This window comes from Sapajus apella, unplaced genomic scaffold (genome assembly GCF_009761245.1).
Source record: "Sapajus apella isolate SASKATOON/1434 unplaced genomic scaffold, GSC_monkey_1.0 scaffold75, whole genome shotgun sequence".
Classification (NCBI taxonomy): domain Eukaryota; kingdom Metazoa; phylum Chordata; class Mammalia; order Primates; family Cebidae; genus Sapajus; species Sapajus apella.
In genome coordinates this window covers 2,039,934-2,057,306 of record NW_022437015.1, presented here as the reverse complement: position 1 = coordinate 2,057,306, position 17,373 = coordinate 2,039,934, and the positions used below count along the sequence as shown (strand labels likewise).

The 17,373-nt window shown below is 39.6% G+C and overlaps 1 protein-coding gene across 1 annotated transcript in view; it reads left to right on the top strand.

The window, feature by feature from the left end:
* Nucleotides 1–17,373, top strand: part of NEXMIF (neurite extension and migration factor) — a 199,427-nt gene that overhangs the window by 170,177 nt on the left and 11,877 nt on the right. Inside the window, exon 2 of the mRNA XM_032251311.1 lies at nucleotides 16,480–16,605. Coding sequence (XP_032107202.1) covers nucleotides 16,527–16,605 — 79 coding nt within the window. The 5' untranslated portion in view covers nucleotides 16,480–16,526. The remainder of the gene's footprint in view (nucleotides 1–16,479; nucleotides 16,606–17,373) is intronic.

Here is a 17,373-nt window from a genome sequence, read left to right as displayed (position 1 = left end):
GAGTCAAATGGTATTTCTATTTCTAGATCCTTGAGGAATTGCCACACTGTCTTCCACAATGGTTGAACTAATGTACACTCCCACCAACAGTGTAAAAGCGTTCCTATTTCTTCATATCCCCTCCAGCATCTGTTGTCTCCTGATTTTTTATGATTGCCATTGTAACTGGCGTAAGATGGTATCTCAATGTGTTCTTTTTTTTTTAATAGTGCTTTAGGCTCTGGGGTACATGTGCAGGTCATGCAGGATTGTTGCATAGGTACACACATGGCAATGTGGTTTGCTGCCTCCATCCCCCCATCACCTACATCTGGCATTTCTCCCCATGTTATCACTCCGTGACTTCCCCACTCCCCCACCATCCCTCCCTTGACCCCTGCAACAGACCCCAGTGTGTGATGCTCCCCTCCCTGTATCCATGTGTTCTCATTGTTCAACACCCTCCTATGAGTGAGAAAATGCAGTGTTTGATTTTCTTTTCTTGTGTCAGTTTGCTGAAAATGATGGTTTCCAGGTTCATCCATGTCCCTACAAAGGACAGAAGCTCATCATTTTTTATGGCTTCATAGTATTCCATGGTGTATATGTGCCACGCATTCCTTGTCCATCCTATCATCGATGGGCATTTGGGTTGGTTCCAGGTCTTTGCTATTGTAAACAGTGCCGCTTAGAACATACGTGTGCATGTGTCTTTATAATAGAATGATTTATAATCCTTTGGGTATACGCCCAGTACTGGGATTGCTGGATCAAATGAAATTTCTATTTCTAGGTCCTTGAGGAAGTGCCACACTGCCTTCCACAATGGTTGAACTAGTGTACACTTCCACCAACAGTGTAAAAGTGTTCCTATTTCTCCACATCCTCTCCAGCATCTTTTGTCTCCAGACTTTTTAATGATCACCATTCTAACGGGCGTAAGATGGTATCTCCAAGTGGTCATTTCTCTAATGACCAGTTTCTGCTTTCTGCACATGGCTAGCCAGTTTTCCCAACACCATTTATTAAACAGGGAATCCTGTCCCCATTGCTTGTTTTTGTCAGGTTTGTCAAAGATCAGATGATTGTAGATGTGTGGCATTGCCTCCAGGGCCTCTGTTCTGTCCCATTGGTCTGCATCTCTGTTTTGGTACCAGTACTATGCTATTTTGATTACTGTAGCCTTGTGGATAGTTTGAAATCAGGTAGTGTGATGCCTCCAGCTTTGCTCTTTTTGCTTAGGATTGTCTTGGCTATGTGGGCTCTCTTTTGGTTCCATATGAAGTTTAAGGTAGTTTTTTCCAGTTCTGTGAAGAAGGTCATTGGTAGCTTGATGGGGATAGCACTGAATCTATAAATTACATTGGGCAGTATGGCCATTTTCACAATATTGATTTTTCCTAACCGTGAGCATGGAATGTTTCCCCATCTGTTTGTGTCCTCTCTTATTTTTTGAGTAGTGGTCTGTAGTTCTCCTTGAAGAGGTCCTTTACCTCCTTTGTTAGTTGTATTCCTAGATATTTATTCTCTTTGTAGCAATTGTGAATGGGAGTTTTCTCATATTTAGCTCTCTATTAGCCTATTATTGGTGTATAGAAATGCTTGTGATTTCTGCACATTGATTTTGTATCCTGAGACTTTGCTGAAGTTGCTTATCAGTTTCAAGGGATTTGGGCCTGAGATGAAAGGGTCTTCTAAACATACAATCATGTTGTCTGCAAATGGAGACAATTTGAATTCCTCTTTTCCTAATTGAATACCCTTTTTTTTTTCTTGCCTATTTGCTCTGACTAGAACTTCCAATACTATATTGAATAGGAGAGGTGAGAGAGGGCATCCTTGTCTAGTACCAGATTTCAAAGGAAATGCTTCCAGTTTTTGCCCATTCAGTATGATATTGGCTGTAGGTTTGTCATAAATAGCTTTTCTTATTTTGTGATAGGTTCCATCAATACCTAGTTTATTGAGGGTTTTTAGCATAAAGGGCTGTTGAATTTTGTCGAAGACCTTCTCTGCCTCTATTGAGATAATCATGTGGTTTTTGTCTTTGGTTCTGTTTATGTGGTGAATTATGTTTATAGACTTGCATATGTTGAACCAGCCTTGCACCACTGGAATGAAGTCTACTTGATCGTGATGGATAACTTTTTTGATGTGCTGATGTAATTGGTTTGCCAGTATTTTGTTGAAGATTTTTGCATCTGTGTTCATCATGGCTATTGGTCTGAAGTTTTCTTTTTTTTGTTGAGTCTCTGCCAGCTTTTGGTATCAGGATGATGTTGGCCTCATAAAATGATTTGGGAAGGATTCCCTCTTGTGTATTGTTTGGAATAGTTTCAGAAGGAATGGTACCAGCTCGTCTTTGTACATCTGGTAGAGTTCAGCTGTGAACCTGTCTGGACCTGGACTTTTTTTGGTTGGTAAGCTATTAATTGCTGCCTCAACTTCAGCCCTTGTTGTTGGTCTATTCAAGGTTGCAACTTCTTCCTGGTTTAGTCTTGGGAGGGTACAAGTGTCCAGGAATTTATCCACTTCTTCCAGGTTTACTGGTTTATGTGCATAGAGTTGCTTGTAGTAATTGCTGATGGTAGTTTGTATTTCTGTGGAATCTGCGATGATACCCCCTTTATCGTTTTTTATTGCATCTATTTGAATCTTCTGCCTTTTCTTTTTTATTAATCTGACTAGCAGTCTGTCTATTTTGTTGGTCTTTTCAAAAAACCAGCTCCTGAATTTATTGATTTTTTGAAGGGTTTTTGGTGTCTCTATCTCCTTCAGTTCTGCTCTGATCTTAGTTATTTCTTGTCTTCTGCTAGCTTTTGAGTTTTTTCTATCTTGCTCCTCTAGCTCTTTCATTTTGATAATAGGGTCTCAATTTTAGATCTTTCCTCACTTCTCACGTGGGCACTTATTGCTATAAAGTTCCCTCTAGACACTGCTTTAAATGTGTCCCAGAGATTCTGGTACGTTGTTTCTTCGTTCTCGTTGGTTTCAAGGAACATCTTTATTTCTGCCTTCATTTCACTTTTTATCCAGTGGATATTCAGGAGCCAGTTGTTCAGTTTCCATAGAGTTGTGCAGTTCTGAGTTAGCTGCTTCATTCTGAGTTCTAATTTGATTGTCCTGTGGTCTTAGAGACTGTTTGTTATGATTTCTGTTCTTTTGCATTTGCTAACGAGTGATTTACTTCCAATAAAGTGGTTGATTTTAGAGTAAGTGCAATGTGGTGCAAAGATGAATGTATATTCTGTGGATTTGGAGTGGAGATTTCTGTAGATGTCTATTAGCTCTGCTTGGTCCAGATCTGAGTTCAAGTCCTGGATATCCTTGTTAATTTTCTGCCTTGTTGATCTGTCTAATATTGACAGTGGAGTGTTAGAGTCTCCTACTATTATTGTGTGGGAGTCTAAGTCTCTTTGTAGGTCGTTAAGAACTTGATTTATGTACCTGGGTGCTCCTGTATTGGGTGAGTATATATTTAGGATCATTAGCTCTTTTTGATGCATTGATCCTTTTACCATTATGTAATGTCCTTCTTTGTCTCTTTTAATCTTTGTTGGTTTAAAGTCCATTTCATCAGAGACTATGATTGCAACTCCTGCTTTTTTTTTTTTTCTCTCCATTTGCTTGATAAATCTTCCTCCATTCCTTTATTTTCAGTCTATGTGTGTCCCTGCTTGTGAGATGGGTTTACTGAATACAGCACACCAATTGGTCTTGACTTTTTAGCCAATTTGCCAGTCTGTGTCTTTTGATTGGGGCATTTAGCCCATTTGCATTTAGGGTTAATACTGTTATTTGTGAATTTGATCCTGCCATTTTGATGCTATCTGGATGTTTTGGCCATTAGTGGATGCATTTTTTTTATTGTGTCGATCGTCTTTACCATTTGGTACATTTTTGGAGTGGCTGCTCCTGGTTGTTCCTTTCCTTGTTTAGTGCTTCCTTCATGAGCTCTTATAAGGTAAGGCTGGTGGTGACAAAATCTCTCAACAATTACTTGTCGATAAAGGATTTTCTTTCTCCTTTGCTTATGAAGCTTAGTTTGGCTGGATATGAGATTCTAGGTTGAAAATTCTTTTCTTTAAGGATGTTGAATACTGGCCCCCACTCTCTTCTGGCTTGTAGGGCTTCTGCGGAGAGATCTACTTTGAGTCTGATGGCTTTGTGGGTTACCTGACCTTTCTCTCTGGCTACCCTTAGCATTTTTTTCCTTCATTTCAACCCTGGTGAATCTCATGATTATGTGCCTTGGGGTTACTCTTCTTGAGGAATATCTTTGTTTTGTTCCCTATATTTCCTGGACTTGAATGGTAGCCTGGCTTGCTTCTAGGTTGGGAAAGTTCTACTGGTTAATATTCTGAAGAGTGTTTTCCAGCTTGGATGCATTCTCTCCGTCACATTCAGGTACACCTATCAAATGTAGGGTAGATCTTTTCACATAATCCCATATTTCTTGAAGGCTTTGTTCATTTCTTTTCACTCTTTTTTCTCTAATCTTGCCTTCTCATTTTCTTTCATTGAGTTGATCTTCAATCTCTGGCATCCTTTCTTCTGCTTGGCCAATTCAGCTATTGAAACTTGTGTATGCTTCGCAAAGTTCTCGTGCTGTGTTTTTCAGCTCCATCAAGTCATTAATACTCTTCTCTAAGCTCTTTATTCTTGTTAGCATCTCATCTAACCTTTTTTCTAGGTTCTTAGTTTCTTTGCATTGGGTTACCACAACTTCTTTCTTTGTTTTAGTTGCATTTTAGGTTTTGAGGTGCATGTGAAGAACATGCAAGATTGTTGAATAGGTGCACACATGGCAGTGTGATGTGCTGCCTTCCTCCCCATCACCTATATCTGGAATTTCTCCGCATGCTATCTCTCCCCAACTCCCCACCCCCTGCTGTCCCTCCCCTATTTCCCCCTGACAGATCCCAGTGTGTGATGCTCCCCTCCCTTTGTCCATTTGTTCTCTTTGTTCAACACCCACCTATGAATGAGAACATGTGGTGTTTGATTTTCTGTTCTTGTGTCAGTTTGCTGAGAATGATGATTTCCAGGTTCATCTGTGTCCCTACAAAGGACACGAACTCATCTGATGGCTGCATAATATTCCATGCATGTTATGGAATATTAACCCATATCACATGCCACATTTTCCCTGTCCAGTCTATCATCGATGTGCATTTGGGTTGGTTCCAGGTCTTTGCTATTGTAAACAGTGCTGCAATGAACATTTGTGTGCATGTGTCCTTATAGTGGGATGATTTATACTCCTTTAAATACATACCCAGTAATGGGATTGCTGGGCCAAATGGAATTCCTATTTCTAGGTCCTTGAGGAATTGCCACACTGTCTTCCACAGTGGTTGAACTAATTTATACTCCCACCAACAGTGTAAAAGTGTTCCTATTTCTCCACATCCTCTCTGGCATCTGTTGTCTCCAGATTTTTTAATGTTCGCCATTCTAACTGGCGTGAGATGGTATCTCAATGTAGTTTTGATTTGCATTTCTCTAATCAACAGTGATGATGAGCATTTTTTCATATATTTGTTGGCCTCATGTATGTCTTCTTTTGCAAAGTGTCTGTCCATATCTGTCGCCCACTTTTCAATGGGCTTGTTTGTTTTTTTCTTGTACATCTGTTTTAGTTCTTTGTAGATTCTGGATATCAGCCCTTTGTCAGATGGGTAGACTGCAAAAATTTTTTTCCATTCTGTTGGTTGCCAGTTCACTCTGATGACTGTTTCTTTTACTGTACAGAAGCTGTGGAGTTTGATTAGGTCCCATTTGTCTATTTTGGCTTTTGTTGCCAATGCTTTTGGTGTTTTGGTCATGAAGTCATTGCCTATGCCTATGTCCTGAATGGTTTTGCCTAGGTTTTCTTCTAGGGTTTTTATGGTGTTAGGTCTTATGTTTAAGTCTTTAATCCATCTGGAGTTAATTTTAGTGTAAGGTGTCAGGAAGGGGTCCAGTTTCTGCTTTCTGCACATGGCTAGCCAGTTTTCCCAACACCATTTATTAAACAGGGAATCCTTTCCCCATTGCTTGTTTTTGTCAGGTTTGTCAAAGATCGGATGGTTGTAGATATGTTTTGTTGCCTCCGAGGCCTCTGTTCTGTTTCATTGGTCTATATCTCTGTTTTGGTACCAGTACCATGCTGTTTTGATTACTGTAGCCTTGTAGTATAGTTTTAAGTCTGGTATTGTGATGCCTCCCGCTTTGTTTTTTTTTTTTGTTTGTTTAGAATTTTCTTGGCTATGTGGGCTCTCTTTTGGTTCCATATGAAGTTTAAGGTATTTTTTTCCAGTTCTGTCAAGAAGGTCATTGGTAGCTTCATGGGGATAGCCCTGAATCTGTAAATTACTTTGGGCAGTATGGCCATTTTCATGATATTGATTCTTCCTAACCTTGAACATGGAATGTTCCTCCATCTGTTTGTGTCCTCTCTTATTTCGTTAAGCAGTGGTTTATAGTTCTCCTTGAAGAGGTTCTTTACGTTCCTTGTTAATTGTATTCCTAGGAATTTTATTCTCTTGGTAGCAATTGTCAATGGCAGTTCGTTCTTAATTTGGCTCTCTTTAAGTCTGTTATTGGTGTATCAGAATGCTTGTGATTTTTGCACATTGATTTTGTATCCTGAGACTTTGCTGAAGTTGCTTATCAGTTTCAGGAGATTTTGGGCTGAGACGACGAGGTCTTCTAGATATACAATCATGTCGTCTGCAAATAGAGACAATTTGACTTCCTCCTTTCCTATTCGAATACACTTTATTTCTTTTTCTTGCCTGATTGCTCTGACTAGAACTTCCAATACTATATTGAATAGGAGTGGTGAGAGAGGGCATCCTTGTCTAGTGCCAGATTTCAAAGGACATGCTTCCAGTTTTTCCCTATTCAGTATGATATTGGCTGTTGGTTTGTCATAAATAGCTTTTATTATTTTGAGATACGTTCCATCAATACCTAGTTTATTGAGGGTTTTTAGCATAAAGGGCTGTTGAATTTTGTCAAAGGCCTTCTCTGCCTCAATTGAGATAATCATGTGGTTTTTGTCTTTGGTTCTGTTTATGTGGTGAATTACGTTTATAGACTTGCATATGTTGAACCAGCCTTGCATCAGTGGGATGAAGCCTACTTGATCATGTTGGGTAAGCTTTTTGATGTGCTGTTGCAATTGGTTTGCCACTATTTTATTGAAGATTTTTGCATCTATGTTCATCATGGATATTGGCCTGAAGTTTTCTTTTCTTGTTGAGTCTCTGCCGGGTTTTGGCATCAGGATGATGTTGGTTTCATAAAATGATTTGGGAAGGATTCCCTCTTTTTGGATTGTTTGGAATAGTTTCAGAAGGAATGATACCAACTCCTCTTTGTATGTCTGGTAGAATTCGGCTGTAAGCCCATCTGGACCTGGGCTTTTTTGGGTGGTAGGCTCTTAATTGCTGCCTCAACTTCAGATCTTGTTATTGGTCTATTCAGGGTTTCAGCTTCTTCCTGGTTTAGGCTTGGGAGGAGGCAAGTGTCCAGGAATTTATCCATTTCTTCCAGATTTACTAGTTTATGTGCATAGAGACGTTTGTAATAATCTCTGATGATGGTTTGTATTTGTGTGGAATCTGTGGTGATATCCCCTTTATCATTTTTTATTGCATCTATTTCATTATTCTCTCTTTTCTTTTTTATTAATCTGGGTAGTTGTCTGTCTATTTTGTTGATCTTTTTGAAAAACCAGCTCCTAGATTTATTGATTTTTTGAAGGGTTTTTGGTGTCTCTATCTCCTTCAGTTCTGCTCTGATCTTAGTTATTTCTTGTCTTCTGCTAGGTTTTGAGGTTTTTTTTGGTCTTGCTCCTCTAGCTCTTTCAATTTTGATGATAGGGTGTCAATTTTAGATATTTCCTTGCTTCTCATGTGGGCATTTATTGCTATATATTTTCTTCTAGGCACTGCTTTAAATGTGTCCCAGAGATTCTGGTATGTTGTGTCTTCGATCTCATTGGTTTCGAAGAACATCTTTATTTCTGCCTTCATTTCATTGTTTTCCAATCAACGTTCAACAGCCAGCTGTTCATTTTCCATGAAGCTGTGTGGTTCTGTGTTAGTTTCTCAATTTTGAGCTCTAATTGATTGCACTGTGGTCTGAGAAACTGTTTGTTATGATTTCCATTCTTTTGCATTTGCTGAGGATTGTATTACTTCCAATTATGTGGTCAATCTTAGAGTAGGTGTGATATGGTGTTGAGATGAATGTATATTCTGTGGATTTGGGGTGGAGAGTTCTGTAAATGTCTATTAGATTTGCTTGGCCCAGGTCTGAGTTCAAGTCATGGATATCCTTGTTAATTTTCTGTCTTGTTGATCTGTCTAATATTGACAATGGGGTGTTAAAGTCTCCCACTATTATTGTGTGGGAGTTTAAATCTCTTTGTAAGTCATTAAGAACTGGCTTTATATATCTGGGTGCTCCTGTATTGGGTGCATATATATTTAGGATCATTAACTCTTCTTGTTGTATTGATCCTTTTACTATTATATAATGTCCTTCTTTGTCTCTTTTGATCTTTGTTGGTTTAAAGTCTATTTTATCTGAGATGAGAATTTCAACTCCTGCTTTTTTTCCTCTCCATTTGCTTGGTAAATCTTCCTTCATCCCTTTATTTTGAGCCTTTGTGTATCCTTGCATGTGAGATGGGTTTCCTGGATACAGCATACCAATGGGTTTTGGCTTTTTATCCAATTTGCCAGTCTGTGTCTTTTGATTGGGGCATTTAGCCCATTTACATTTAGGGTTAATATTGTTATGTGTGAATTTGATCCTGCCATTTGATGCTAGCTGGCTGTTTTGCCCGTTAGTTGATGCAGTTTCTTCATTGTGTTGATGCTCTTTAACATTTGGTATGTTTTTGGAGTGGCTGGTACTGGTTGTTCCTTTCTATGTTTAGTTTCTCTGTCAGGAGCTCTCGTAAAGCAGGCCTGGTGGTGATGAAATCTCTGAGTACTTGCTTGTTCACAAAGGATTTTATTTTTCCTTCACTTATGAAGCTTAGTTTGGCTGGATATGTGATTCTGGGTTGAAAGTTATTTTCTTTAAGGATGTTGTATATTGGGCCCCACTCTCTTCTGGCTTGTAGGGTTTCTGCTGAGAGATCTTCTGTGAGTCTGATGGGCTTCCCTTTATGGGTAACCTGACCTTTCTCTCTGGCTGCCCTTAGCATTTTCTCCTTCATTTCAACCCTGGTGAATCTGATGATTATGTGCCTTGGGATTGCTCTTCTTGAGGAGCACCTTTGTGGTGTTCTCTGTATTTCCTGGACTTGAATATTGGCCTGCCTTGCTAGATTGGGGAAGCTTTCCTGGATAATATACTCAAGAGTATTTTCCAGCTTGGATCGTTCTCTCCACCACATTCAGGTACACCTATCAAATGTACATTAGGTCTTTTCATATAGTCCCATATTTCTTGAAGACTTTGTTCATTCCTTTTTACGCTTTTTTTCTCTAATCTTATCTTCTCGTTTTATTTCATTGAGTTGATCTTCAACCTCTGATATCCTTTCTTCTGCTTGGTCAATTCGGCTGTTGAAACTTGTGTATGCTTTGGAAGTTCTTGTGTTGTGTTTTTCAGCTCCATCAATTCCCTTATATTCCTCTCTAAGTTGTTTATTCTTGTTAGCGTTTCATCAAATCTTTTTTCAAGGTTCTTAGTTTCTTTGCATTAGGTTAGAGCATGTTCTTTTAGCTCACAGAAATTTATTTACCCACCTTCTGAAGCCTGATTCTGTCAATTCATCACACTCATTCCCTATCCAGCCTTGTTCCCTTGCTGGTGAGGAGTTGTGATCTCTTGTAGGAGAATAGGCATTCTGGTTTTTGGTGTTTTCATCCTTTTTGCACTGGTTTCTTCCTATCTTTGTGGATTTATCCACCTGTCATCTTTGTAGTTGATGACTTTCAGATTGGGTCTCTGAGTGGATGTCCAGTTTGTTGATGATGCAGTTGTTTCTTTCTGTTTCTTAGTTTTCCTTCTAACAGTCTGGCCCCTCTGCTGTAGGACTTCTGAGGTTCACTCCAGGCCCTGCTTGCCTGGGGATCACCTGCAGCAGCTGCAGAACAGTAAGGGTTGCTGCCAGTTTCTTCTTCTGCTATCTTTGTATCAGAAGGATACTCACTAGATGTCAGTCTGAGCTCTCCTTTATGAGGTGACTCTTTGGATATACAGGGGTCAGAGAGCTGCATGAGGAGACAGTCTGTCCTTTATAGGAGCTCAAGTGCTGAGCTGTGAACTCCGTTGTTCATTCAGAGCTGCTGGGCAAGTACGTTTAAGTCTGCTGCCGCGGAGCTCATAGCCGCCTCTTTTCCCAGGTCCTCTGTCCTAGGAAAGTCAGCTTTATTTATAAGTTCTTGTTGTGCTGCTACCTTTTTTCATAGATGCCCTGCCCTGCCCTGCCCCGCACGGAGTAGTCTAGTCACAGTCTGCCAGCAGAGGTGTTGCTGAGCTGCCACAGGCTCTGCCCAGTTGCTGTGTGAACTGTGTTGGTAGTGGAGGACTGCCTCAGTAGTGGTGGTCGCCCTTCCTGCCACTGAGCTGGACCATCCTGGGTCCAGCTGCACTTGCTGTGAAATTCTCAATTCAGAGCATTTTAGATTGCTTGTTTTGTGGGGGTGGTACCCAGCAAGCCAGATCACCTTGCTCCCTGTCTCTGCACCCTCCCTTTCAGTTGAATGGGTGGCTCTGTGTCCCAGGCATTCCAGGCGCCAGTTGAAATGGCTGCCCAGATTGTGTGAGTTTCTGTGTGTTGCCAACCCAGCGCCAGCTGAGACCACCATGCTGAAAACTGGTGGCACTTTTCGACCCGGGAATCTCCTGGTCTGTGGGCAGTGAAAATTTGTTTGGAAATGCAGTTGGCACTCACACTCTGCATTGTTCTTGCTGGGAAGTGCACTCCAGAGCTTTTCCTATTCAGCCATCTTCCTCAATGTGGTTTTGATTTGCATTTCTCTAATGACCAGTGATGTTGAGCTTTTTTTCATATGTTTGTTTGTTTGCTGCACAAATGTCTTCTTTTAAGAAGTGTTTGTTCCTATCCTTTGCCCACTTTTTGATGGAGTTGTTTTTTTTGTTGTTGTAAATTTAAGTTCCTTGTAGATTATGGATATTAGCCCTTTGTGACATGGGTAAATTGCAAAAAAATTTTCCCATTCTGTTTGTTGCCAGTTCACTCTAATGGTAGTTTCTTTTGCTGTGCACAAGCTCTTTAGTTTACTTAGATCCCATTTATCAAGTTTGACTTTTGTTGCCATTGCTTTTGGTGTTTTAGTCATGAAGTCCTTGCCCATGCCTATGTCCTGAATGGTATTGCATAGGTTTTCTTCTAGGGTTGTTATGGAGTTAGGTCTTATGTTTAAGAAATATATCGAATACTTTAGAGTGTAGCTGTGGTAATATCTTTTTGATGTCTTTCTCACCCTTAATATTTTAAAAACTTGTATTGTTGCTCATTTAAGCATATTTTCTCTACTTAACATCATCATACCTCCGTAATTCTAGCTTAGGGTCTTAAAATCCTGGTGGTATCAGAAAATAGAATTAGCCAAACAGAATTATGGGTCAGAATGTGCTCCCTGTACTGTTGCTGATTCTGCCATCCATTATACTGACTATAGCTATACTGAGAAGAATCAGACTACATAGAGCTAGCTGGGCTAGCTTGGAAAACTGTCTGTGGTTCTATTTCCTATAGCAGTACCATCTCCTTGCTTCATTACAGTCCCTAACCCAACCTGTAGATTCCCCAGCTGTAACAGTTTGCTGGTCAGTTGCTTTCTTTCCAGTGTGACAGCTAAGGTCCTGCTCAGCTTCATTAGACATGTTACACCTGACAGTTGGTCTTCATATAGGCCTTCCTTTATTCGCAAGAGTATCCTGACACCAATATATCTGAGGCTACTCTGGTCTGGACTCCAACCACCCATTCTTCCTTCACAATAATCTATTAACTGTTTGATCTCTCTCTTCTCTCTATATTCTGACTACTACATCCTTACCTGTCACATCTAAATCATCTTCCAGGTCTGTACAGCACACTTATGCAGTTCTGCTTATGTCTAACATCTCCTATCCATTCCTATTTCCTCCTCCTGAATTCTAATCTTTTTGACATCTCACACCTGAATATTTTTCCTATCTCCCTACCCTCTGTCTCTCCTACTTTCACTGGTCCTAATATTCTTCACTACTCAAAACCCTTCAGCATCTTCCTGAATTACAATTTAGTTGGCCTCCACAGTATACTTTGGTTTATCTTTCCACTATAATTTCTTGTTTGTACCTATTTCAGCCAAACACTTAATATTCCCTAAATTATCTCCCATCTTTTTCTACCATTCAACATCATTGTTTAACCAATTTTTACGAAGTACATACCATGTTATAAGCACTATGTGAGTTAGGCCCTACAGTGTTGAGGGTGTTGGTGCTTAGTCTTTGGGGAGTATCAGATACAAAGTAGTGAAACTTGTATAACATGATTAACACAGAGGAGATTAAAGTATTTGAGAATACAGAGAATGACAGAGACTAATTTTGTTTGGAGTAGGGAGTCAAGGACTGTGTCAAGGAAAAACTGAGTAGGGAAGAGGACAGAAAGGTGAATGGAGGTTGGGAAAGGGAGGAAGGGAAGGAATGGGAAAAGGGGACAGGCATTCCAAACAAAGAGAATATCAAGTGCAAGACACCTAGAAGCAAAAACAAGTGGTATAATATTAAGGGAGCAGAGAGCATTAGAATATTTAGGAGCATAGGGAGAAGTGAACAAAATGAAAAGAGGATACAACTGGAGAGGTGAGAATTGATTCAGGAGAATATTTTGCAAAACGAAACAGAAAGTTTTAAGGTAACTTGTCAACTTGCTATGATTCTATAGCAGTTGTTTAGAAGATAGACTGGTGTAGGAGGGAGACTTGTAGCATTTTATGAAGGTCCTTCTGCCTGGAACACTTTTCTCTCTACTGAACTTCCCCATATTCACCTCCAGAAGGTCATCCTTCAAGGTCCACCTTAATGTTGCTGCTTTTAGTGAAGCTTTCCCAAATCTCCCTCTTCTCTATAATTGGAATAATTTTCCTCTATTTTAGATCCCCATAGAAACTTTCTGCCTTTCAATGTATTATACTTACAATTTGTCTATAGCTTGCTTTTCCCCTCTAGACTCTGAGCATCTTGAGAACAGAGATCTAGCTTCACTTATCTGTCTTTTCTATGCTGTACCTGATACAGTACCATGATCACAGGTTGTACTAATATTTTTGATGAATTGATTTAAACTGGCATCCCAGAGATTGGCTCTAATCAAACTCCAAAGGCTATATTGCCCCACGCCCATAGGCAAAAACATGACTTACTTTCTTGCCTTGATTTTTTTCCCCAGTTGGGAAAAGCCAGGGACAGCCTCAACACAAATGCTGGTGTGGGTCATCTAGATTCTGAGACCTGAGACTTCAAGGCCTCTGGGAAAGAGGATAGCAGCCTATTGGGACAGGATCTATGAGCCTTTCTCAGGCCCAACTGAGGAGGAGGGCAAATAGGAGAGATTGCTTTTCCAGTTTAATGGAGCATTTCTTTGCTTCAAAATACTATCTCCATGCTAATGTTATTTTAATGCCATTACACTGTGTAATTTACTGTGATCAGCAAAGCAATCTGTTGTACATTCTTCCAAAAGTGTTAATCAATTTTAGCTCAAAATAGATGTTAAAACCCCACCTAATTTATTGTCCTAAAATGCTGATCAGTGGGGGAAAGCTAAAGCAAGCCCAGAGTTGTTTTTATTGTAACTGTAAGAAATCATAATTCCTCCACAAAATTACTTTTATAAACAGCCAAGGAATTAGTAAATAGATATGTAGGAAAATATGTAGCTTTAGTTGTCCTGTTTATAGCTGAGATTTGAAAAGTTATAGGAAAGCACTAAAGGATTGTCTGCTCAGGTTCTAGCCTACTAATTCTGGAGAACAAAGGCCCAAATTATCGATAATCACTAAGTTAATATCTGTGATACTCAGTTTTCCCCTTTCCAATAAAATGGGAACCTAATATAACCACATGTATGAGGTAATTAATTATACATCCAAGCTCCCATGCCCCCACTCTACCTCTTCTTTTTCTCTTGCCAAAGTATATCTCCTCTCTATTCTCAGCCCTATAAGATTCCTTTTACTTCAGAGTCATAAATCCTGGGTGCTTGGCCAGATTTTTCCATTAGAGGAAATTTATTTTCTTAGAGAAGTAATATCCCAGAGTAAAGTTACAGTGGCACTAATATGTCCCCTGATGTAGTGTTCTCGTCCTATCTGAAAAGATTAGAAAATTGGCCAGACATGGTGGCTCATGCCTGTGATCCAGCACTTTGGGAGGCTGAGGTAGGTGGATGACTTGAGGTCAGAAGTTCAAGACCAGCCTGGCAAACATGGTGAAACCCCATCTCTACTGAAGATACAAAAATTAGCTGGGCGTGGGGGTGCACACCCATTAATTCTAATTACTTGGGAGGTTGAGACACAAGAATTGCTTGAACTCTGGAGACGCCACTGCCTTCCTCCACCTGGGTGATGGAGAGAGACTCTATCTCAAAAAAAAAAAAAAAAAGATTAGATAATTGTTGATACCTAAGCGTATTGTTCCTACATATATTTCATGATACATTAATTTTTACTAATAACCAATGTTTATATTTGGCAGCTGTTCTTTATTTTTCTACTTGAAAAGGTATAGAAGTACAAATCAGTAACATGTGGAAACTTGTATTTCTCTAGCCCTGTTTTAGTCAGGGGTTGGAAATGGCAAGAGTTATGGAGATGGCATTTTGTGTTTTAAGAAAAAACACCTGGTCCCTTGGTCAGGAGACTTGGGGTTTTTTCATAGATCTATCATTACATTGTTTTACAACGTTGGCTGTCATAGTCTCTCTTTCCATATCTTGGTCTTCCTAGCGATAAAAATGGACTTGCTTGTAGTTAACTATAGACATAAGGGATAAGAAGACATTAGATTATTGAAATCTAAAGGTAATTTACCACTTATCAAGTTCCTGCCAAGATGGACTTAGTGAAGGGGAAAAAGAGGGGTAAATGATACCTGAAGTTCTACTGAACTTCAAAACAAAAATGCACAGAGTAATCCATGATGGCAGTATGATTCCATCTCACTCATAGGGTCCTCTTTGAAGCAGAGGCAGCTATCCAATCTGTTCATTCAGTTCTACTACAAATAAGCCCTTCTTGACAAAGGATGGGGACTTGAGCATTGCTATCCACTCCTCTCCATCTTTTAAAACTCTCTATCCCTTTTCTGTGTAAATACAAGTAAACATACTTTTTCTCTTTTCCCTGGCACCCATGGTTTATTGTCTGTGCATCAAATCAGATCTCATATAAAATGAGAAGAAAATGTGGCAATTCTAATATATAAGTGTTAGGGGAAACCCAGAGTCATCTAACATTTTTAAAACTGAGAGACTGCCTAATACAGTCTTCATATTTTATAGATAAGGAAATAAGCCCAGATGACTAAAATATCTTATAGATTGAATAATGTGAAACTGTTATGGCTTCTTGTTTCTCAATGCTGGACCTGCTTTTTATAGTATATGCATGCATTAGGATAATGACTATAGGGAGAAGGTCTAGGGACAGGGGGCGGGCTGGATGTTGTAGTGACATGTGACAGATATCCCCTTCTCATTGCCTATCATTTTCCATGTAAATATCACTCAGGTAGGTGGGCAGGAGCTGAGGAGCTATAGACAGATATAGGTACTATGCCCTAAAAATGTCAGACCATGCTAGGGCCTTTTCAGAAAATCTAATCTTCTTTGTAATCACATTTTTTAAAAATCTGGCTGTGGGTTTGGAGGAATACTTGTCCGTGTTCAAGTTAAAGTCCTGAAAGTTGAGAAACCAAGAAATTCTCTACCTCCTTCACTCTTAGCAGTCAAATTGTAAGGCACAGAAAGAGAAAATCTGAATATGATGTATGTGTGTGTATATGTATGAATTGCCTTGTTTTTCAAGAGCATCGGATCATTTGAAATAGAAATGAGGCAAATAAAAATAAAGTTAATTGCCACACACAAACACACACATACAAACACACCTTATCTCAGGTTAGTTGTGCTTTGTATCCTTCTTAATCAGGCAACCATGATTAGGTTAAATGTGTTGCTATTTGGAGGAAGGGATAAGTTTGTGTGCTTCCTCAGATTTCAGTTTTGAATAGTATGGTAGTCCAGAGGCAATGGAAGGATCTAGGATGTATGAATGAAGTGTGAGTTTCCAAATAGACTTTATATGGTAGGTATAAATTGTGAAACAAAAACAATAGCAGTGATGAAGTCAGTCTGGAAACAGGTAAATCCCAGTGAGCCTTTTAAGACTCCTCTAGCTGAAATAACCTATAAAACAAAAAATAAAACAAATTTAATGACTGATATTATATATTTGAAATATGCAGGTTGGACAGCATTTGGACTTGGAATGAAACAATAAGAGGTTACATTCATGGATAACCAACAAGATAAGGCTATTGTTGCCTCAGCCAACGGAGAAAACACTCTGATTAACGGGGTCAAAGAAAATGGTAAGGGAATTTAATTATAGTATATAATATCTCTCCTGGTAGTCCTCTGTTATTACTATGGATTTTTAATGCCCACAAAATTGGGACAGGTTGAGTCCAGGATGCCTCTGAAATGAATGTTAATTGTAAACTTTATTCTGCCAAATATCTTACTGGGCTATAAGAGTCTCTAAGAGGCATTGAATCTGACCTCTTTACCCTCCCAAATCGTATCCGTCAGATGAAGTTTCTCAAAATTCCTAGTGAATTAGAAATCTGCTCCGATGTGAGGCTGAGAACTTCTAGAGTGGCTGGGCACAGTGGCTTACACCTGTAATCCCAGCGTTTTGGGAGACTGAAGTGGGCAGATCATTTGAGGTCAGGAGTTTGAGACCAGACTGGCCAACGTGGTGAAACCCCATCTCTACCAAAAATATAAAAAATTAGCTGAGTGTGGTGGCAGGCACCTGTAATCCCAGCTACTCGGGATGCTTAAGCATGAGAATTGCTTGAACCCAGGAGGCAGAGATTGCAATGAGCCAAGATCGCACCACTGCTCTCTAGCCTTGGCAATAAAGTGAGACTCAGCCTCAAAAAAAGAAAAAAAGAACTTCTAGAGTCACTAGGAGCTTCCAGAACATGGATCTAAAGGACAGGCCTGAGCCTCATAGCTCAAAACGATTAGTGTGCCATCTGAGCATTTTCTCCTTGAAAGCCTTGACTTTCCAATTGATCATGCAGTCCAGTTCTTTTCTCATTTCTGAGGAGAGCTCTGTATTTCTCTGAGGA